This window comes from Furipterus horrens, unplaced genomic scaffold (genome assembly GCF_987537825.1).
Source record: "Furipterus horrens unplaced genomic scaffold, mFurHor1.1.pri manual_scaffold_4, whole genome shotgun sequence".
NCBI lineage: Eukaryota > Metazoa > Chordata > Mammalia > Chiroptera > Furipteridae > Furipterus > Furipterus horrens.
The window spans coordinates 54,337,746-54,362,490 of record NW_028327174.1 but is presented as its reverse complement, the minus strand read 5'-3'; the positions used below and the strand labels follow the sequence as shown (position 1 = coordinate 54,362,490).

Here is a 24,745-nt window from a genome sequence, read left to right as displayed (position 1 = left end):
TAATTGACGCCTATGCTCAAGTTCCTGCTGTGCTGAATAGATGCCTAATGACTCAGTTTTATCCATTCATTCATTCATTCCATGAATATTTACTAAATTCCTATGGGCAGACACACACTAATCCTGGTCCAAACAAAAGATCAAACCCAACCATGGTGGTTGTTTTTGTTTTTGTTTTTTTTTAATCTTCACCCAAGGATATGTTCATTCATTTGACAGAGAGAGAAAGTGAGAGAGAGGAAGAAACAGAGAAACAACAATGTGAGAGGGAAAAACATCAATCAGTTGCCTCCCACGCACACAACCTAGGTGTGTGCCCTAACCAGGGATTGAGACCTTAACCTTTTGGTGCACAGGATGACGCGCCAACCAAATGACCCACCCAGCTAGGACCTAACCACGATATTTTTAGCTACAAGAGGTGATCGATTTATAGGCATGTGCTAGAAGGACTAAAGGACTCTTAGGGCTGATATTTCCTGACACACCCTCTACAGAAATTGTCTTGGCAGTGAGACCACCTTCGCTGACAAGAGGAAACTAGAACTTACTGTGTCTGAATTAGCAGGGTTAATCATGGTAGTAGCATTGCTGATGAGACTTAGAAGCTGGGCACTGCGCCACTGCTCAGCCCCCTGGTTCCTTCTGATGAAGAGGAAGTGTAAAGAGAGGAGGGCTCCACTTACAGCCTGTGGGGAAAACCAAATAAATCCTTAATGTCAATGATGGGGAAAATATACTTCTACCTGAAGAATTCACTATTCCTCAGGGAACTTGCCTTTGTGTGAGGCCCAAACTCCTCTGTCAGCTTCTTCAGAGGATGTTCATACTCCAAGACCATCTGACTCAGACGGGGATAACTGGGGTCACTGTAGGAAGGCAGAGGAAAGAGGATTACAGGCCTCACTTAACCATGATGCAAACTCTCATGTTTGATATAAAATAAAGATGTGCAATTAGGCTGGCTGGCATTTCTACCACCTCCAAAGATGTACATACTAAACTGTGAATTACATCTAATGGTAACCCATTCCAAGCCCAGGTATATTATGACTAGATAGAACCACATAATTTTGTGTTGTATTTTTTCCATTATGATTTATCCCCCTTTATCCCCTTTCCCACCTCCCCCCACTCTGCAGAACCACATAATTTTGAACAGGTCTATGAAAATGTCTTCCATATAAGCACCCAAAATAGAGTTGGACACATAATGGGTACTCTATAAATTCATGTTGATTAGCAGTAAATCAAGTAATATGCCTAGACCCGAATCTGTATACAACCCAAAAGGATATACATGTATATTCAAAGCTAATGGGTAAGGCATGCACCTATAGCCACATGGAAATATACACCATGCATAGAACAATGTGCCACAGCCTTCTCTGATCCCTCTGGCCCTCATTTTTTTTTCAGCCCTTAAATACTTTTATGTGTACTGATGGAGGAGCCCAGAATTGCAGATAATCCAGAATCCATTTATATTTGGCTTCAAATGTATTATCATACATTACTTACCTCTAATGGTGTTACCTTGCTAATATTATTCCTACCAATGCTTAAAATAAATTTTGTATTTGCCTTTTGCAATAACCCGAAAAGCAGAGGGGAAGCCAGCCCAGGATTAAAAACTGATCAAACAATGCACACTGGATAACCCACTAGCAGACATCCAAGAGTTAACTATATGTAAAAGTGCCCTTTTTGGTGTGTGCACTTATAAGTATTCTAAGTTGCCTGTGTCATCGTGTAGATTACAAGTTCTCATATGAAAAAGCAAGGCATTTATTTCTTTGGTGTCTACTGCCTACCTCATAGCACCATGTATAAGATTGTTTATCTCCTATATTCCCTTAACTCACGTATGCCCGTGTAGCATCTCATGGGCACAGTTGTACACGCCAATTAGTACTCGTCGATCCTCAATCCTTGACAGAAGTAAAATAACTGAGGTATAAGTCACAATCAAGTCCAGGTAACTTCGAGTGAAGTCAAAGTTGAGACTCTAAAAGAAAAATAGACAGGAACCCAAGAAAAGAAAGGTCAATTAATCCCTACTACCCCAACCATTCTGGACATGCCAAATCAACTCTGGAAGGGTCTATTTAGAAGGAGGAACTCACAGGATTGAAAATTCAGGAGAAAATTAGAACAAAAGTCAGGAGCCAAAAGTGAGATCAAGATACAAGAAGGCCAGGAAATAAGGTAGCACTTAGGGGTTGGAGGAAGTGTAATAAGAACATTTTTTGTAACGTTTTTATTAAATAAATCACATTGCTGATCTGCTTCACATGTAAACACACTTTAACATCAGTACTTTTTATGAAAGAATTAAAGTCATGGAATAAATATCCATTTATTCATTGTTCAGTATATTTATATACAGGTGTGGGCAAAAGTAGGTTTAAAATAAATAATACAAAATTAATAAATAATAATACAAGAATAAACTTTCACATACTCACAACTGTAAACCTACTTTTGTATATATATTACAATGTATTACGTATTAGATAGCCCTGGAGGAATAGCTATTCCTCTAGTCCCACCCCACATAGTCCCAACTGAGACATTTTCTGTGGACAGAAGAGAATTGCAAAGAATCTTACAATATCAAAATGGCACTGGCAGGCATCAATGGTATTGAGAAGTTCGTATACATGATCCTGGGGATAAAATTGGAGATAAGAATAAATAAAGAATAAAGAGAAGATGACTTGTACTACCAGAATTTGAAGGGAAGGATTCTTTCCCTTATAGGTCCTAGGAAGCCACTCAGTAACAGACGAGAGGCATTGCTGAATAGAGGGTGTCCCTTCTCAGTAAGTTGCCAGTGGATCCCTATCCGGCTTACCCTGCCAAATGCTCATGTCTCCACAGACACAAGTCACTACCAAATTAGATATACTCTCCCTGATCTTATCATCCCAGTGATCCTTAAAAAAAAAAAAAAAGTTACAAAATGCAGATCATTTGATACACTATTTCTAAAAAGCAAAAAAATCAGACCCATTTTTATTGATGAACCCCAAAGTCAGTCTGTTTTTGGATTCCATCTCCTGTTCTCAGAAGTTAATCATTAACAGATGGGAATACAACCCAACTTTCTTTGTGTTTCTATTTATTGACAACCTACTATGTGCTAAGTACTTACTAACCATTTTAACAACCTGGTATGTCCTTTCTTAATTTTCTCCCTATTTATATAATCCTATTTAGAGAGAGAGAGAAAGAGAGAACTAGAATAGGTATTTTTAGTCATCATCTGTGTTACAAAATTGAGATAGTATTACACCTTTCCTATCATTTGCTTTTCTCATCAACCTTACCTAATGAAAGTCCTCAAAGTTTTTGGGTAGAACACTGGTGCATTTCTTTTAAATGGTCATATAATAACCCATGGCATGGTCAATTCATTCAGCTTCTTTCCCACTGAAGGCATTTGCTTTGTTCCTTATTCCTGGTCTATCCACTGCATTTTGCTCTCAGTTCTATAAAAGTGGAACTACCAGATCAAAAGGTATACATATATTTGTTTATTTTTAAAATATGTTGCCAAAAGATTTGGACAGATACTTTAATACAGACACACACACACACACACACACACACGAATGCCCAAAAAGCACATGAAAAGGTATTCAACAATATTAGCCATGAGGGAAACACCAATTAAAACACAATAAGATACAACTACAGACCCACTAGAATGGCTAAAATTTAAGTCTGATAATAGCTAGAACTGGTGAGAATGTAGAGTAACTGGAATATTGATATATTGCTGATGGAAGGAGAAAATGGAACAACTGTTTTAAAAAAAAGTTTGGCAGTTTCTTATAAAATTAAACATACACATACCATTTAGAAATTCAACTTCTAGATTATTTACCTAAGAGTGATGAAACTATGTCCCCACAATGATTTGTACTCAAATGTTTATAGTAACTTGTGCATAATGGCCAAAAACTGGATACAATTCAAATATCCATCAACAAGTAAATAAACAAATTGTATCCATACAATGGAATAGTACTCATCAAAAACAGGAAATGAGGGGCAAATACATGAAACAACATAGATAAATCTCAAAAACTTTATACTGAATGAAAGAAGCCAGACACAAAAGAATACATGCTGTGGACCTGGCCAGGTGCCAGGTGGCTTACTTGGTTGGAGCATCATCCCATACACCAAAAGGTCTCAGGTTCAATTCCTGGTCAGGGTGTGCACAGGAGACAACCAACTGATGTCTCTCTTTCTCTCCCCCCGCCCCACCTCTATCTCTAAAATCAATAAACATATCCTCAGGTGAGGATTTTTAAAAAAGAATGTATGCTGTATAGATTCTAATTATATGAACCTTTATAAAACAAATACCTAATCTGTAAAGTAGATCAGTGGTTGCCTGGGACCAGGAGCTGGGGAGGGAGGTATTGGATGGGAAAACAAAAGCACTTGTAATTTATAGGGTTTAGAACACTTTCTGCAGCAACAAGAAAGTGTCCTAAAATATCCTTTGGATTCCAAACTTTCCTAGTAAACAGCTTTTTCTTATATGTTTCCAGCATTCTTTCCACCACCTCCAACAATGTCTACCTCCTTCCTAATCACTACTCTCTATTCCAAGATTAATAACCTCTGACCTGACCCTCCTTCAGACCTTACAGGCTTCCATGTCCCCACTTCTCTCTTTATTGTGTGATTTGATCAATGGCCTGCATTAGCCCCCTAGGGTAGATGCAGGGCACCCAAGACAGGTTCCCATGCTGTGTGTGGTATTATCTGAAGAAATACTATATGTAATACCATCACAAACTTAGACTGCTTAAATGGCTAAAATTTATGTTATTTCTTGAATGCATTAAAAATACATGTTCATTGCAGAAAAAACAAACAAGCATAATTTTAATTTTTTTAAACCACTCATAATCTCACCAATCAGACATTCTAATCTTCTGTATATGCATGTTTATGTTAATATATATTTTAGGAACATCTTACATCTTAAGCTGTATTGTAATTTGTTTTTACACTAAAGAATATGTAAAAAATATTTTTCCATGCCAATTAATATAAATATATATTATCTTTAACAGCTGCACAACATTCATTTATAGACATATACTCTGAACCTTTAATCAAACTTCTATTTATTGAATACATTCAATTATTAAGTTGTCACAGTAATAATAATAAACAGAGTACATTCTTGTACATATATCTTTGTGCTTCTATTTTATTTTTTTCTTAAGACGAATTTTAGAAGTAGAATTGCTGTATTAAAAAGTATGTATTTTTAAGACTTTAAAACACATTATGAATTTGTCTTTTGAAAATATTGTACTAAATAATGTTTAGTTTGTTTACATTTACAAAAATAATATATTCTCATTGTTAAAAATTCAAATAAAATATTATTCATGGTATTTTGGGTTCCTACCAAATACTGTTAACAATCAGAAAAATCCAAATTGAGGGATAGTCTTCAAAAATGTCAGTGTCATGAGAGCCCCCCAAAAAGGCTAGAAACTATTCTAGATTAAAGACTAAAGAGACATGACAATTAAATTCAATGTATGAATGATCCTTGAAACAACTAGAGGAATGTGAATATGGGCCATGTATCAACTAATAATATTGTAGAAATTTTAAATTTCCTGAGTATGACAATTGCATTGGTGTTATGTAAATATATATATGTTATTTTTATTCTTAGCAGCTGTATGCTAACGTATTTAGGGAAGGGAATGTCATGATGTCTGCAACTAACTCAAGTGGTTCAGAAAAAAATGAAGATAAGCAAACATGGCAAAATACTAACAATCACAAAATCCAGGAGAAAAGTAAAACAATATTCATTGTACTACTTTTGGAATTTTTTGGTATATTTGTAATAAAATATAGGGGAATAATACTTTAAAATGTTTAATAATACAAATAATATAAAAATAATTTAAAATGTATAGTTTAATAAATTATTTTTTAAAGTATAATATTCCAAGTCTTTCCTATGTATATACTAATACTATGTATAGTATATAAGCTTATGTATCTTTTTTAACTTATGTATCTTTTAAAATAAAAATATGATTGTATCATACAGTTTTCCGCAACTTGCTTTCTTTTAACAATACAACTTAGATACCTTTCCATATCAGTACAAATTTTTTAAAACAAAAGAGTATTAAGCAACATAAATGAACATTTATTAAAGGAGGAATAACCTACGAAGGATAATGCCCACACTTTGATCTGAGCTAAAGAGAGCTCACCCGAAATTCCATGACATCCACAAATGACTGGTAGTAGTTGGTGAGAAATCTAATAATCTCAGTTTTTTCCCGATGTACTGGTCCTAAATGTTGCTGAGATAAACAAAAACAAAATTAAAAAAATAAAGAAGACAAGTGACCAAAGTAATCCAAAAAGAATAGAAGTTATACCTAAAACATTCTTGAAGACAGTTGAAATACACTGACAGAATTTGGGAAATTGCCAATGTTCTGAAGGTCTTTAAACAGAGGAGATTTTCTGTCTAGGAGGTAGTATGGCTGCACATGATTCCGACTATACATAGAATACTAAATGAGAGGAAATTTCAAGGTTTCTAGACATCTATCAAAGTCAAAAGAAGCCAAATGAGATGGTAAAAAATCTAGTGCTAACATGTCATAAGGGAGAAGTAAGGGCTTTCCCCCCAGATGCATAATTCTAAAACAATTAGCAAGGAAGCACTGAGTGGGAAACAGGAACAACAATAAAATATGTGCACCCTGCTGAGTTGATAGAGCCGTCTTCCTCTACCCACCCCCCCACCCCCCCAAAGAAAGAGTCCTCATGAATTTTGCAGTGGATAAAGAGGCAATGCTTTGCTCCAGCTTATCCTGGGAAAATCCCATCTTTCTCAGAATTCTCAAGACTACAATAACCTGAAGCCTGTGATTGAACCTAGGAAAACAAAAAGAAGGCTACACCATCTCCTGCCATCCAAGTTACTTCAGAGAAAGGAGAGAAGAGAGATTTGTGTTCTCACCGTGCTGTTTCGGACATCGATGTTGGGAAATTTCTTGTTGATGTATTTGAGAGATGATTCCATGGACTTTTCCAGTAAGAAAGGCGGCTTGGATTTGGGATCTGAACAAGTCTGCACAGATAAACCACACGATATTTCAACACTTTCTCCTTCCCCTCAAACATACCTCTCCCTACATCATTCATTCTCACAAAATCTCTCTTAGGGAAAGAGAACCTGGGAATTTATTATAAAAGCACAAGTTCAAGAACATTAAGTAAACTATCAGAAGAGCTAAATAACCTGGGCATCTTGTCTTGCCATGTAAAGTTTAATGTCTGCTTGGCCCAGCACAAAGAGGAAGCTCTCCCCACCCTTCAGCTGAAGCCGGAAGGAGTGAAAAAAGCAGCTGCTCAGGAGTTAGACTTTGTAGGAGACTCAGTCTCACAATTATGTCCATTATATAAGTAAATCATCCCAAAGGGCTATTACAGGAAACATGGTGACAGAGAAACCATGTTCCTAGTGATTTGTTTTATTTTTTAAAATGCTCAGAAGTTCCCTCCCCAGGTCCACTATTTTCTCTTCCAGAAACTCCCCACTCCTACTCCTGTCTTTACATTTGCTTTCCTTGCCAACAGTCTCTCTCAGTTCCGCAGTTCCTGTCGTAAACACACAAACGCACAACCACAGCATGAACTGCCTCAGACTCTAAGTACCTCAGAAAGCACTTACCCTTTTTGTTTTAATGTAAATATCACACCTTTTTTTTTTTTTTTTCCTTTTTGAGACATACTTCCATGGATGTTTTTGCTGAGACCCAATTTTGGATATTTTCAGAGTGTAGGGGGTGAGCAATAAACAATATGACCCAGAATTAGACCCCCGACCCTTATCCAAGTGACTTAGAGCACAATTATTTACCATCCCATCCCTACCCCATACCCAGAAGAAAGCAGACACTCTCTTTGGGGTGAGAATCATACCTAGAAAAGGGAAGCCCTGAAAAAAAAGCCTCTCCTTCTGCTTTGCCTAAATAATCCAAGTGACTGAAGGCCAGTGAAACCAGCAGGAAAGAGGAGAAAATCTAACCACTGGACATGCTGGCCTCAGGGTTCCCTGCCCTACTACTTCTAGAATAATAAGTACTAGTCCAGGTGCTCATGCTTACCTTCTTGATGTTATACATACGAATGAGAACCCCTTGGCCTCGATCATTCAGGATAGTGAGCTTTTCTGCTAATTTATGCTGATAGGCAGAGGTCAAAGACATGATGGCCACCAAGAGAGCGGAACATCGGATAGCAATGCCTGATCTCCCCAACACTTTCAGCTTGGGTAGTGACACCCTCTGAGTGGAGGGACGCAGCCTGGTTGGTGCGCTGGTCTTCCTGTAACCTCTACAATTGGCTAATGGGGAAAAACAGTGAGTACAGCTCACAGGCCGTCAGAATCCTCTTGTGCTTCCTCTTGCACATTCAGCGGAGGAGACTTCCTCTTTCTAGCTGTGCAGCTAAGACTGTGAAATGGGTGGAGGCAGGAGAAAGAGACTGGCTTTGCCGACTCTTCATAGTCTGACATCGACCTTTTTGGCCTTACTGCTCCACTAGTGTCCTATATAAAGCTCTATACCAAATGAACAAATATTGATCACCCCATTTCCTTACACCTTCATACTTTTCTTCTTTTATATCCACATCAAGAATGCCTGTGTTATTTTCTCCTGAACCCTAGGCCCACCCAGTCTTTAGGGTCTAAATTAAGGGTCTAAATTAGGGTCTAAATTAAGTCCCAACTCCTCTCACTTATTCCATCCAACGTCAAATATTATATATACAACATTGTATTTCTTGTTATAGTTTTAAGTGTATGTATAATCTCCCCCAACTACGTCATGAGTTCCTTAATAATGAGAATTGTATCTAATTCTTCTTTATATCCCTCCAATGCTCTATTACAGTGATTCTCAAAATGTGATTACATGACATCACCTGAAACTTTGTTAGACTTATAAATTCTGAGACCCCCACCCAGACATACTGAATCCAAAACTCTGGGGTAGGATCCAGCCCTCTGTTTTAACGGGCCCTCCAAGTGATTCCAATGCACTCTCAAGTTTGAGAAACACTGCTCTAATACAATGGTTCTTAAAGGAGCTTCTGAAATGGAGATTAATCCCTATCTCCAGAGATTCAGAATTGGTAGGTCCGCAGTGGGGCCTAGAAGTCAACCCTAGGAGGTTTTGGTGCAAATGTTCCAACAGACACATACGGAGAAATGCTGATCTAGAACACCATCTCCTGGACACAGTAGCCATTCAGTAAATATGCTGATTTATCTGTTGAATTATTAAAACTAAAATGGGAAATAGGCCCCATGAAGAAGAACCAAATTAACTGACATTAACAAGGGGAAATTAATAATAGACTTTAAATCTTAGAAGACTGGATGAATTTTAGCACTTAAATATTCTTGCCATTCCAACCAAGCTATAATTCCCTAATTCAAGAAAACTAACTCACTTTCCAGTGTCTTTCAAGGCAGAAGGTCCTTGCAAAAATTCTAAATCATACAAAGTTGTCTTCATATTTAGCTCCTTTCTAATAGCTTTTTCCCACTTTTCAGCCATTGCTACTTTCCATATCCAGGTCTCTCACATTGTCCCAATATATCCTAGGACCAAGGGAGGGGAAAGTTGATTAGCATTATTATTTAAGGAACTTAATATGTTTGCTCCTGAGAAAATGTATTTTTAAAGAAACAAGAAGCCTGGCTGGTATGACTTAGTTGGTTGGAGTGTTGTCCCATCACCAAAAGGTTGCAGGTTTGATTTCTGGTAAGGGCACATGAGTAGGTTACAGGTTCAGTCCCAGTTGAGGCACATGCGGGAGGCAAGCAACCAATGTTTCTCTCACATAGATTTCTCTCTCCTTCTCTCTCCCTTCCTCTCTCTCTCTGAAATCAATAAATATATACATTTAAATTTTTTTAAGTAAAAAAAAATAAAGAAACAAGAAGATGGTAATGCTTAACACATGAAATTTCAATTTGCAAGAGAAACCTTTTCATTTTTGGAAAATAGAATTTGCCTTCCAATTTATTTCCTGGGTGTGTCCCTGGAAACCTATGGGCATGGCATTAGGAATACTTGCCCTAAAGATTTGAATCACCTGCTGTTATCAAAGAAACCCAGGTTCTACTAATGAAGTTTATAGGATTTCTATTGGTCTTTTTGCTTGATAGGGGAGAATAAAGAGCAGGCAGTAAGACATTAGCCTTCTTACAAGTTAGTATACGGTATTCCCTCACTTATCGCGGGTATTATGTTCTAGACACCCCCATGATAAGTGAAAATCCGCGAAATAGGAACCTTACATTTATTTTAGTACTTATATATATTTTAAGGCTTTATAAACTTTCCCACACACTTATAAACCGTTCCCGCTCCCTTATTAACCTTTCCCACTCCCTTATTAACCTTTTCCACACTTTTATAAACACTACTTTTGTTCTTAAACATATTCAACTCTTAAACCTACATAACTTTAACAACATACATATACAGTACCACAAATTCCTGCGATATAGTAAAAAATCCGCGATAAATAATTAAATATAATATTTTTTAAAATCCCGCGATACAGTGAGGCCGCGATACAGTGAGGCCGCAATAAGTGAACTGTGATATAGAGAGGGACTACTGTAGTTCTATTGGTTCTTTCTCACTTCCATTTATCCTCATCTTGAAATTTGTGTTGAAGACTTTCCATACCAAGACAATCTTATTTTCTGCTGTCTCCTAATATGTACTTCCCAACCTAAGGGGACCTATGTTTTCAGTGTACTGTGAATATGCTGTGTTCATTTCTGCCTTTCTCACTTATGTATGCTTTCCCTCTTGCAACCCAAATCCTAATCAATCTTCTGGATCTAGCTTAAATAAACCCAAGTTCAGCCCTTGCTGGACTCCTATACATTTAGTCTATAGTACATACTTTACATCTAAATTCAAGTCCACCTGTAACTGTCCATTTCATATTATACTGTCACCCCAGCTAAACGGTAAGATTTCTGAAGCTACTTATTTGCCTGTACTTGGAATATGAGAAAAGCCTACATTTGGCACGAGAGAGAATTTTGGGTTCAGATGTAGTTGAATACAGTTGGCTAAGTGTTATTTATGATTTAGAAGCTAAAAGCCCATGTTCTGAAGTCAGATAGCTTGAATTCACATCTCAACTCCGTCACTTGCAGCTGTTTTACAAACCAGTTTCCCTTTCTGTAAAATGGAGTTGATATTGCTAATATTTCCTATCTTGAGAAGTTATTGTATGTATTAAGTAAGTTACTACATGTAAAGTAATAACCTAGCTATTTTCTATGAACCGGGTACTTTAAATGCTTTGCATGTATTACCTCAAGTAATAATAATAGTACTCATACCCATACTAGCTGTGTAGCTTTAGGCTATCTATCAGCACTGAGTCAGTTTCCTAACCTGTAAAATGGTGATCATTCCTCATACAACTGTGGAAGTGATTAAATGATATGGTATATATAAACATGTGGCTCAAGACATGTACATTGAATTAGGAATGCCAACAACAAAGTAAAATTTTGATTTCTGAGTATGCATGAGCTTAGCACCCCATAAAGAAAAAGGCCAGGTTTAGGCCCTGGCTGAGTAGCTCAGTTGGTTAGAGCAGTGTCCCAAAATGCCAAGGTTGCCAGTTTCATCTCCAGTCAGGGCACATACAAGAATCAACTAATGAATGCATAAATAAGTGGAACAAAAAATTGATATTTCTTCCTCTCTCTCTCAAATCAATAGATAAAATAAAAATAAATTTTTTAAAAAGACAGAGGCCAGGTTTCAAAATAGGATTAATCATGCCAACTGGTAGTCTTTAGAGAAACTTCATGGAAGAGATTATGTGGCAGTTTCTCCTAGAAATAAAAACCCATCTAACTGTAGCTTAATTACCCCAGAGCAGGGCCTAGTAACCCTAGCTACAAATAAGAACCCCTTGTGGAACTCTTTTGAAGCCACAATTAGCCAGACCCATTTGTGAATATTCTAACCCAAGAGTTCTGGAATAGGGCTAAAGGATCTGTCACTGTAAAACTACTCAGTGTTTCTCATACACAACCAGGATTGAGAACCACTTCTCTAAGACTTAACTTCTAAAATTTCCAAACCTCTGAGAAACCATAGAACATACGGTGGGCAAAGAGGAATTGAGTAGACTGAATAGAAAGTTGATTCGTGTCACTTGTCAGAAAGGTACTGTATTTTCCCTCTCCTCGAACTTCAGCTATCTGCCTTTATTTTTGCCTTACAGACAATGGTTTTCCTTTTCAAGTGACACTTTCATTTGGATTCTTGAGAAAAACACTTCAAGAATAAGGTAGGTCTCAAGATCATTTAGTATTAAGGTACATCAGGGTCTCACCAATGCTACAAAGTATTAAACAAAATGTCCTCCATTATACTCTTGGCCTCCCTGCTTGAATATTCAACTATTAATAATTAGATGAATAATTCAAAGTTGCCAAATCTCACTGCCTATCCAAAGTATTCTTTGTTTATCAAGACCAGACTTACCAAATTTTTTACCTTTTAGGCTGCTGACTAAAGTAAAGGTTTGGTGTTATCTGAGGACAACATTTAGGTATTGAAGTTCTTTTCCCATTATCTTCAAGAATCTAAAGATAACTATACACAATATTGGATTATACTGTAGCCTTTATTTTATTCTAATAGTATTTTTTTTACTTTTAACTACAGTTGACATACAATATTATATTCGTTTCAGGTGTATAATCCAGTGATTAAATATTATATAACTTACTAAGTGATTATCTCAGTAAATCTAGTACCCATCTGACAACATACATAGTTATTACAATATTATTGACTGTATTCCCTATGCTGTACTTTACATCCCTGTGACTATTCTGTACATATCAATTTGTACTTCTTATTCCCTTCACTTTTTCACCCATTCCTCCAATCTCCCTTCCATCTGGCAACTGTCAAAACGTGTTCTGTATCTATGAGTCTGTTTCTGTTCTACTTCTTCATTTATTTTGTTTTTTAAATTCAATTGTTGATAGATATGTATTTATTGTCATTTTATTATTCATATTTTTTACCTTTTGTTTTTCTTCTTTTTAAAGAAGACCCTTATTTAACATTTTTTGTAATACTAGTTGGGTGGTGATGAACTCCATTAGCTTTTTCTTTTCTGGGAAGCTCTTTATCTGTCCTTCAATTCTAACTGATAGCTTTGCTGAATAGAGTAGTCTTGGTTGTAGGTCCTTGCTTTTCATCACTTTGAATATTTCTTGCTGATCTCTTCCTGCCTGCAAAGTTTCTCTAGAGAAATAAGCTGATAGTCTTATGGGAACTCTTTTGTAGGTAACTCTCTACTTTTCTCTTGCTGCTTTTAAGATTCCCTCTTTGTCTTTAACCTTTGGCATTTAATTATGATGTTTGGGACTCTCTGTGCTTCCTGGACTTGTATGTCTATTTCCTTCACCAAGTTAAGGAAGTTTTCTTTCATTATTTTTTCAAATAAGTTTTCTATTCCTTGCTCTCTTTCTTCTCCTTTCGGCACCCCCGTGATGCAAATGTTGGTATGCTTGAAGTTGTCCCAGTGGCTCCTTTCACTATCCTCATTTTTTGGATTATTTTTTTTCTTTTTGCTGTTCTGATTGGGTGTTTCTGCTTCCTTGTCTTCCAAATATCTGATCTGATCCTTTGCTTCATTCACTCCAACTGTTGATTCCCTGTAATGTAGTCTTCATTTCAGTTCGTGTCTTTTTCATTTCTGACTGGTTCTTTTTTTATATTCTCTAGTTCTGTTTTGATATTTCCTATTTCTTTGTTGAAGTTCTCACTACTCTTCCCCTAAGTTCGTTGAGCATCCTTATAACCAGTGTTTTAAACTCTGCATCTAGTATAATAGCCTGCTTTTCCCTTCTTCTGGAGTTTTATTGTTATTTCATTTAGGACATGTTTCTTTGTCTCCTCATGTTGGCAGCCTCCCTGTGTTTGTTTCAATGCATTACAGAGAGCTGTTACATCTCTCAGGCTTGATAGAGTGGCCTTATGTGGTAGGTGCTCTGTAGGATCCAGTGGCACAGCCTCCCCTATTACCCAGGCTTGGCACTAAGATGCATACCGCCCGTGTGGGCTGTGCACACCCTCCTGTTGTAATTGAGCCTTGATTGCTATTGGTACATCAACGGGAGGTACAGTATTCCCTCACTTATCGCCGGTATTACATTCTAGACACACACACACACACACACACACACACACACACACACACCCATGATAGATAAAAATCCACGAAGTAGGAACCTTACATTTATTTTCATATTTATATATATATTAAGACTTTATAAACCCTTCCCACACACTTATAAGCCATTCCCAGTCCCTTATTAACCTTTTCCACACTTTTATAAACACTACTTATGTTCTTAAACATATTCTATATTCTTAAACCTATGTAACTTTAACAACATACATATACAGTACTGTAAAATTTTATATGGGTACTCATCAGTGAAGTGTACTACAACTTGAATGATGACTATGATGAATTAACTGTGCAGTACTGATGACGATGAAGGTGATGAAGATGACATGAACGTACTGCACAGCAAAGAATAGCATTACAGCTCTTCTAAAGGCACCACTTCATCAGGCGCTTCTTCAGGTGGTGCAGTAGTATCTTCGGCCTTGTCCATAACTTCTACTTCTGCTAAAGGTATAGGCGTAACCGACTTCTTCATTCAAGTGATGAACATAGTTATGGGGAGTTGCTGGCACTGCTTCTTCTTCTGATTGAGAATGTTTTTGTAAACTGATATGACACTGTCAATTGAATTTTCAAACTGCAACGAATGAATCATATGGGGGGTCCCATTCTTCAATCACTCATTGAAGTTCTTTGGCCATTCTGACCATGGATGCAAGACGATCAAGTGTTAGGCCAACCTCCTCCTCTTCTTCAACCTGTTGTTCATCTTGTCCCTCATCCTCTTCTTTACTTGCTGACTTAGTCAGCTCCTCCAGGTCTTCATCTATCAACGGTTGAGAGTGCACATCAATCAGGGTATTTATGTCTTCAGCCATCATGTCACTGAAGCCCTCTCCTCCCAGTATTTTTGCCAGCTTCACGGCCTTATCCACTGGAGAGTGATAGATTTCATCAGGAGAGAATCCCTTGTAATCATGGACCACTTCTGGCCACAATTTTTTCCAGCTGGCATTCAAAGTCTCACTCTTCATCTCCTTTATGGCCTTTTGAATATTTTGGAGACACGATACAATTGTGTACTCACACCAGTATGCCTTTAGTGAGAAGTCTTCATCTGAGTCCATAGCTTCAATGAGGTTTTGCAGAGCGTTTCGGGTGTAGAGCACCTTAAAAGCATGAATAACGCCTTGATCCATTGGCTGAATAAGCGATGTGGTGTTCGGCGGCAAGAAGTCTATCTCTGGACACCATCATATGTCAGGTCGATAGCATGGCCTCCAGCATTGCCCGTTATCAGAAGCACTTTCAAATCAAGGCCTTTCTCTGCCAGATAAACCTTAACCTCTGGGATAAAACATTGATGAAACCAATCAGTCATAAGGAGTTTCATGATCCAAGCCTTAGGGTTGTGCATCCATTACACAGGCAACACATTCTTATTTTTGTTTTTTAGGGCCCTTGGGTTCTTGGACTTATATAAATAAGCCCTGGCTTTATCATAAAGCCCACAGAATTCCCACACATGATTAAAGTTACCCTATCTTTTGGGGCCTTGAAACCAGGGGCTTTTGCTTTTTCCTTCATAATGAAAGTGCAAGACAGCATCCGTTTCCAGAATAAGCCCATTTCATCCATGTTGAAAACTTGTTCAGGTTTATAGCCTCCTTCCTCGATGATGTCTTTGAATGTGTTGTTCACATACTCCTTGGCTCCAGCTTTATCTGCAGAGGCAACCTCTCCATGCAGAGAAATGCTCTTGAGTCCAAAGCACTTCTGAAATTTGTCAAACCAGCCCTTGCTGGCACTGAATGGGGTTGGTCTGGTTGGAGAAGCACTCGAAGGTCCTGCTTCAGTGTCATCATCGTCGTCCTCGTCTTCATTCTCATCACTGTCGTGATCATCCCTTTTTGCTGCTAAATGATCATACAGTTGCTTGGCTTTCATCCATATGGTGTTTGTATCCAGTGAGATATTCTTTTTTCTGCAATCGTTTATCCACACAGCTAGTGCAGACTCCATCTTCACAATGATCTTATTGCAGGAAGTAACCACCCTCTTTGCTATTTTTTTGGAAGTCACTAATGCCGTAGACCTGAAATTCTTCTCGTCCTTCATATAGCGAACCATAGACTCGTTGATCCCATAATGGTGACCAACAGATGCATAGCTTCTCCCTTCCTTCAACATGTTGAGAAGTTCCACCTCCTCTTTTATGGTAAGCATCTTCCTCTGGCGCTTGGGTTCACTGCCAGAATCCTTAGAAGATGCAGAACATTTGGATGGCTTGTAATAAATTCAGTCTTTAAGGAAAATTTCAGAACCCCGCAGAGCAAAACTATGCACAGTGATCAGAGGTAGGAGTGAAGTGGACAAGGCAAGATGCTGAATGTACGCACACAGTGCAGGATAACAGACAGACTGATGTGACAGTTACTGAGCCAATCAGTGCCCAGGACACACAAGACAATGCTCCAGTTGGTTGCCTTCCATCAATCAGCCAATCGTGTGCTGTGTACAATCTCACATAGGCAAACAAGCTCGAGCATACATCTCGTTTTCAGCATAATGTGTTTGTCCACACGCAAAAAAATACATAAACAGTGTGCAATATTTTATTTTGATTTAATGTTCTTTTAATATTACATTTACTATGAATGTTTTTGAAAAATTTTAGGCAAAAATAATTAAAATCATAAATACTACGCATATAAATATGTATACAGTACCACAAAATCCCGCGATATAGTGAAAATCCATGATAATTAAATATAATATTTTTTTTAAATCCTGCGATATAGTGAGGCCGCGATAAGTGAACCGTGATAGAGAGAGGGACTACTGTATTTACCCCACAGGTCAATTGGCTACGAGGATTGACTTCAACCACCATGAAGGATCAGCTGTGCGGGGATACACCACACAGAGCAAGACTTACTTCAGTGGGGCTCTGGTACCCACTGGGTCCACCCCTTGAGTGTGTCACTTGCAGAGGTGGTTGGGTGCTGCTTCAATGTGGTCTGAAGCTGACCACTGGATGTGTTGACTCTGGGGCCTCCTGGGAGGTGTAGGCGAAGGTCAGCCACCAACTGTGTTCTGGCTGGGACCCAACATGAACTACAAAGCAATATGCAGATGGCTTCTACTTGTGCTTGGCTTAGAGGTGCCCAGGAGAGGCCAAGCCATGAACAAGGCTGGCTACTGCTAGTGCCGGGCCTGGGGCCACTTAAGTGCAAAGTATAAGACATGTCAAGGCCAGATGCTGCTTGAGATCTTAGGAAAGTCTGAAGCATGAGCCAATACAGGCCATTGGTATGGCAAAACCACTGGAAACAGCTTGGCTGGGTAAGGCGAGAGGCATCTCAGAATCACCAGGGTGGGGCTACGTGTTAGCTGGGTTGATGGAGTCTCAGAAATGGTGTCTGCCTGATGGCTCTGTGGGGGTGGGCTCAGAAAAGGAACAGCCCTAACCAGTAGGGCTCAGTGGGTTAGGCATCATCCCACAAACTGAAAGTTTGCCACTTCAATTCCCAGTCAGGGCACATGCCTGGGTTGTAGGCCAGGTCCCCAGTTGGGAGCACACAAGAAGCAAACAATTGATGTTTCCTGCACATTGATATTTCTCTCCCTCCCTTTCTCCCTCCCTTCCCCTATCTCTAAAAACAAGTAAAATCGTATTTTTAGTCTTTTAATTATTTTTATTACTCAAAAAAGCTTCATTTTTTAAAAAATTTAGCTCTCTGACTCTGTGCTTGTGCCTTCAATACTTTCACAACAATTTTCTGCTCAATAAGGAAAGCACACTTGATCTTTTCATGAACACATTTAGCACACATGAATCCATTATAGGCCCTGCTGACATGTTTTTTCATTTTAGACAACCTCATTAGAACTTTAGGTCTCATGGCATAAACTCTATGAAGTTGGCTTGGACACATGCCACATGCAGATTTTGGTGCTTTCCCAACCTCCTCTGTATAAAGGTAAACAATTCTATAACCAGGGGTTTGGGAGAGCCTAGTTTTGTTAGAAGCTGTATTGTAGGACAGTCTCCAAAGGTATGTCAAATGCTGGACCATTGCGAATGCCTAACGACACCACTCCTGAGAGAGTAAATAAATAAAATGTTAAACAAGAAAAAGAAAGAAAGAAAGAAAGAAAGAAAGAAAGAAAGAAAGAAAGAAAGAAAGAAAGAAAGAAAGAAAGAAAGAAAGAAAGAAAGAAAGAAAGAAAGAAAAGAAGGAAGGAAGGAAGGAAGGAAGGAAGGAAGGAAGGAAGGAAGGAAGGAAGGAAGGAAGGAAAAAAAGAAAAGGAACAATGGCTTCTGCCAGCATTTCTGACTGGAAGAAAGCTGCCCACAAGCTCTTGCTCTGATGCCAGACAATTCAGTTCCTCCCTGTATGTCTCTGTGCCCTTCAAGCTACCACCCCAGCATTGGAGCTCAGAATGAGAAGTTCCAAGTAAGTTCATGTGCAGGCCTGGGATTCCAGCTGTCATCCATCTCACTCAGCCACAATTCCCACCGGTTTTTACAGCCAGAATTTATGGAGACTTCTCTTCCTGGCACTGAAACTCTGAGCCAGGGCTGGGACCTCTCTCCTCAGGGAGGAACTCCACAGCTGAAATATCCACCCCCACCAATTTTTATCCACCACACATGGGTGTGGGACTGGCCTGTTCCACATCTCTGCCCCTCCTACCAGTCTTGATGTGGCTTCTTTATATCCTTAAATGTAGAACTTCTCTTCATCTACAGTTCAGGCAATTCTGAATGACAGTTGGTCTGTAGTTTAGCTGTAACTTTGATGTAGTTGTGGGAGGATTCTCATACCACATTTACTTACTCCACCATCTTGACCAGAAGCCCCACTGTAGCCTCTATTTTCCAGAAATCCAATTCATGTCATAATGTTTTCATGGCTCTAATATAATTATTAATATGCAGTGTAAGCTTTAAAGGACCACACTGGCTTGTGTTCTTAAAAGATATCTGAGTCTAAACCCTTGAACTTAATCACGCAAATCCCCTCAGAAAAACTGACATTTAACGTTCCAGTTCTGTGTCTTTTCTCTATACCCTAGGCATGATGCAAAGCAGAATTGAAATGAGCAATTCTAGGCACCTTTCTATCCCTGCTGCTTATGTCAGTCTGCCTTGATCTTTTTCCCCTCTTATCAGACTATGCTATCCCTGTTTTGCAGAAATCTCAGCTGTAGCTCTTTCCTGGAAACTTGGTAGTCCTTGAAGTGAATGTCTGCTAGAATAGCTAAAGACAAGGGAAAGTAGTCCTTCTATAGGTAGTAAGATGCAGCAAATTTGAGATCGTGTGTTCTTAGTTCACTTCTGGGAGTCTTCATATGTAAATACCTACAAATTTAGAGACTTCAGACTATCATTCTCAGATAATCATGAACTTGAACATAGTATTATTCATTCTTCCAATTCTCTTTCCCCAAAAGTAACTATGCTGACCTATATGACAAGTAGTATTCTCATCTGGAAAAGAGCTTAATTTAGATATGTTTGGAGAAGAGGTGGAAGAGAGAAATGCTGAACAGGTAAAGGAACCAGCTTCCCGGCCTTGCTTTCTCCAGCATTCAATCTTATGATGTTACACTTCATCTTACCCTAATACTGCAAGTGTTCCCAGGAATCCTCCCTGTCTTATACTCTATTTGGAGAAAGGCACTCTACCTAAAATAACATATAAGACTTAAAAATGGAGCCCACACCTACCAATCCTGCCCTGTGCTCCTCTGAAATTCTGTCTCTTTTGATTAAAGATCCAAGGAACATCAAATTAAAAAAAGAAAATAAAAGACTTCTAGCCAAGATGGAGGCATAGGTAAACACACTTTGCCACCCTCCACAACCATAAGAAGAAATACAACTACCTCAAAACAAAAAACAACCAAAACTACCAGGAAATAGAACTGCACGGAAGTCCAACAAACAAAGATATAAAAAAGTAATACTCAGACAGGTAGGAGGGGCTGAGATGGGGAGCTGGGATGGATAGGATGTGGCATGGTGGCATCGAGGCAGGGGTGGTGGCAGCGGCCAGCAGAATGGGCAGTTCCACATTCACTGGTGGTAGATAAAAATCATAAAGAATACCTGGGGAGTGAGTGATCCCAGCCCCAGGCCAGACTGCACAGCCCACGGTTCCAGCACCAGGAAAGTAAAGTCCCATAGCCTCTGGCTATAAAGACATTGAGGTTTGGGCAGTAGAAGAAACTGCTGGTCTCTCAGGAGAGTTCATTTAAAGTGCCCGCAAGGGCCTAGAACGTATGCAAACCCACCCACTCTGGAAACCAACACTAGGGCAACAGCTAGAAGGGTGCCAGTCCCATACAGGAAGTGGGTGAAGTGACTAGAAACAGGGCAAGTACCAAGCAAGCTTCCAGCATCCAGACAGCAGCATTGTCCCCTCTCTTCCCCAATTACAGAGCCACAAAAATGTGAAGCAGGTTGCCCTGGCCTAAGGCTCCACCCCATACAACTTAATAGGTGTGCTAGGACAGGAAGTCAAGGCAGCTCTACCTAATACACAGAAATAAACACAAGGAGGCTGCCAACTTGAGGAGGCAAAGAAACATCCCCAAATGAAAGAACAGAACAAAGCCCCAGAAAAAGAACCAAACAAAATCAACACAGCCAACCTATCAGATTCAGAGTTCAAAAGACTCGTGATAAGATTGCTCAGAGTACAGCAAAAGCATAAGGGAAGAAATGAAGGTTACACTAAGTAAAATAAAGAAAAATCCACAGGAAACCAACAGTGATGGGAAGGAAGCCAGGATTCAAATCAATGATTTGGGACATAAGGAAGAAATAAAACAGTCAACCAGAACAGAAAGAAGAAACGAGAATTGAAAAAGATGAGGAGAGAATAAGAAGACTATGAGACATCTCCAAAAGTGCCAACATCTGAATCACAGGGCTGCCAGAAGGAGAAGAGGAAGAGCAAGAAATTGAAAACTTATTTGAAAAAATAATAAAAGAAAACTTCCTTAACTTGGTGAAGGAAATAGAAATACAAGTCCAGGAAGCACAAAGAGTCCCAAACAAACTAGACCCAAAGAGGACCACACCAAGACATACCATAATTAAAATGCCAAAGGTTAAAGATAAAGAGAGAATCTTAAAAACAGCAAGAAAAAAGAAGAGTTACCTACAAAGGGGTTCCCATAAGACTATCAGCTGATTTCTCAAAAGAAATTTTGCAGATGAGAAGGGACTGGCAAGAAGTAATCAAAGTTATGAAAAGCAAGGACCTACAACCTAGTTTACTGTATCCAGCAAAGCTATCATTTAGATTGGAAGGGCAGATAGAGTGCTTCCTAGACAAGGAAGAGCTAAAGGAGTACACCATTACCTTATTATATTAAATGTTAAAAGGACTTATTTAAGAAAAAGAAGAAGATACAACTATGAACAGTAAAATTACAACTATCAACAACTAAATCTAAAAAACAAAAACAAACAACTATAACAGGAACAGAATCATAGATATGGAGATCATTTGGAGGGTTATCAGCTGGGAGGGGGAAGGGGTAGAATTGGGGAAAACGTACAGGGATTAAGAAGCACAATTAGTAGGTACAAAACAGACAGATGTTAAGAACAGTACAGGAAATAGAGAGGTCAAAGAACTTATATGCATGACCCATGGACATGAACTAAGGCAGGTGGGGGGATTGCTGAAGGGAAGGGGATACCAAGCAGAGAGAGGCAAAGGGGGAAAAATTGGGACAACTGTAATAGAATAATCAATAAAATATACTTTTAAAAAAAGAAAAGGAAAAAAACTCAAATATTTTAGTCTCTTTTTCCCACATATTCTCTTATAAGACAGATGATGTCTTACAGTTGCTGCAGCTCCTGACAAAATATACCTGTGCTCTCAAGTCAAATAATCAAGGATCTACTATGTGTGCAGCACTATGTTAAGAACTGTAGTGGCCATGGTCCATCACGAGGGAACAATGTTGACAACTATACCATAAGACAATGGTTCTCAAACTTTAGTGGATATCAAAATCACTTGGAGGGCTTGTTAAAACACAAACTGTAGGCATGTCAACCCTGAGTTTTGGGTTCAATAGCTCTGTAGTGAAGCCCAAGAACTTGCTTTTTCTCAAGCTCCCAAGTGATGCAGATGCTGCTGGTCTGGGGACCATAGTTTGAGAACCATTAGTATGACACATAGTTTAAGAAGGGCCGAAGGAGGTCACAAGAACACATAAGACTAGTCCTTTACACAATTTTTAGTAGGTAAAATTTCTTTAGTACAATTCTGCCATTCTACCTTCTTTTCAACAACTTTTCAGAAGTTTCCATTTCCTTAACTTCTCTGTTCATTAAGCATTGCCAAAGTGATAATAACAATGGTTTACAAACTTTGACTGACAATTTATATCTTAGATGCCAGCACCAGAAAGGTGTGAGGGGCTATTTGTTACTGAGCCCTGGGAAAAGGAACTACCTAGAAGTCAAGGAAAGACATACAGAAATTTCTCACGTACCCTGGTAACTATTACAAGCAATGTGGATTACACAGATATATAACATTTTCATTATTAGGACACAGAGTGAATTTAAAACTACAAAAATAATTACCCCTAATTATTCCACTTATTTTGTATCATCCTGTACTTCTAGTGCTGGATGTTGGCTATTCTTAACAAACTTTTGTTAACAACTCTTTCTTTTTTTTTTTTTTAATGTTTTTTATTGATTATATTGTTACAACAACTCTTTCTTAAACAAATTTATTTCCATTGGGAATATAATGGAAATATTATAGAGGGAGAACCTCTCCCTGCTACCTTGCTTAAAAAAATTGTAACCAGCCCCAACTTTTCACCCTCCTCTAAAGCAATACTTCCCAACCTATTCTCATCAATAAAAGCATCGTTTGTCCCTCCATGGATCTCTCGTTTTGAAATATTTTGCAACTGCATTTATTGAATAATTTTTCTTTTAATTATACTCTTAACTACCAATCAGAAACCATAATTAGGAGAGAACCAGGACTTAGCTGACAACATTCAAACAAGAAACAAATAAATTTAATATTTTAGTCTTCTGATGGGTTAAAGTTTAAGTTTTAGTGGGCTTTCTGAAGACTGAAAGTCTAAAAAAATCTCAAGGACTACTGAAATTCTTTCGATTCTAAAAGCTGAGAAAACTGATTTATTAACAAAGATTTTTTTTCCTATCACTGCAGTAGAGATCTGTCATTTTACTCATTAGTCCAGAGTCTTTTTTAATTAATAATCATTAATTCCAAAATATAATGTTAGAATATCACCAGACAGAACCACCACAGATGAGATTCCTCTTAGAGTATTAATCCCAGCTAACTCCTAGAATGACTCTGTGTAGATGCCTTGGTCTCTCATTGCTTTTTCCTTTTCAAAGATATTCAAACTGGCTTTAAAAAAAAAAAAGAAAAAGAAAGTCCAAAAGAAAGCTCAGCAGGGATCTCAAATAAAGCAGAAGCTTTCTGGGTTGGAAAGAAATAAAGCATTTTAGAATAGAAAGAATAAACGTATGGTGCATTTTTATTTTTAAATCTCCACTGAAAGACAGTTTGGGTTTTTTGTTTATTTTTATTTTTTGAAAGTTGGTGGGCTTGTTCACTGGTGCTACATAGAACAGCTTTATCAGGTGAGAATCCTGTCACCCCAACAAGACATTACTGCATACAGTGCAGCCTGACTTTAGATTCTGATTTAGTACCCACTCCCCATCCTCTCAAGCCCTTAGCTCTTTCTTCCTCAGAAATTTGATCTGCAGGTGTCTGAATGAAAAGTACTTATAGGTCACAGAAACAGTGCCAACAATTTCACTAGATTACTGCAATTTAAAAGCCTTAAGAAAAATCACATTTTGCTTCAAATCACACTAGCCCCACCAATCTGCAGAGGTTTAGGCTTTCATAAAGATTACTTTAAGATATTCCTAACAATCTAAAACTGATTTGCCAAAACAGCAGCTTTTTCTAAAATGCTTTGTGCTAAACCTGAAATGAAGCTTTTATTCTTAGCAATTATGTTTCTAGAAGCACTTTAACAGCTTGCTCCTTCTTCACAGGAATCATCCTGGGCACCCGGGTAAAAGAATAGCTTCTGTAAATGCAAAACAGTGCCTAGGTCAGTGGTCCTCAGCTCTGACTGCACATTAGAATCATCTGGGTCGCTTTTTGAAAATAGCTACGCTCAGCTCTTTCTGATTAATTGGTCCGTGGTGGGAAATGGGCATAGTATGTCTTTCAAGCTCCCCAGAGCTTGCACAGACAAGAACCATCAGTCTGACAAGAACGGCTTGAGCTCAGCTTCCATTAACACATTTCTTTTTAGGATCTTAATATGAATCAAAGGCTGTGGAGCACATTGTCTTCAGCCCAAGGGCTAATGAAAAAAAAAAAAACAACAACAATTGATAACTTTA

At 38.3% G+C, this 24,745-nt stretch overlaps 1 protein-coding gene and 1 pseudogene across 1 annotated transcript in view; both read right to left on the bottom strand.

The window, feature by feature from the left end:
• NCKAP1L (NCK associated protein 1 like) overlaps window positions 1-8,340 on the bottom strand; it is a 38,526-nt gene extending 30,186 nt beyond the window's left edge. Inside the window, exons 1-7 of the mRNA XM_090273318.1 lie at window positions 8,187-8,340; window positions 7,037-7,147; window positions 6,276-6,368; window positions 2,613-2,669; window positions 1,866-2,008; window positions 779-869; window positions 552-689 (exon numbers count right to left, since the gene is read on the bottom strand). Of these exons, the coding sequence (XP_090129444.1) occupies window positions 552-689; window positions 779-869; window positions 1,866-2,008; window positions 2,613-2,669; window positions 6,276-6,368; window positions 7,037-7,147; window positions 8,187-8,288 (735 nt within the window). The 5' untranslated portion in view covers window positions 8,289-8,340. The remainder of the gene's footprint in view (window positions 1-551; window positions 690-778; window positions 870-1,865; window positions 2,009-2,612; window positions 2,670-6,275; window positions 6,369-7,036; window positions 7,148-8,186) is intronic.
• A 9,662-nt stretch (window positions 8,341-18,002) lies between these two features.
• Window positions 18,003-18,365, bottom strand: LOC150011886 (large ribosomal subunit protein eL34 pseudogene; annotated as a pseudogene).
• Between the last annotated feature and the right edge of the window lie 6,380 nt (window positions 18,366-24,745).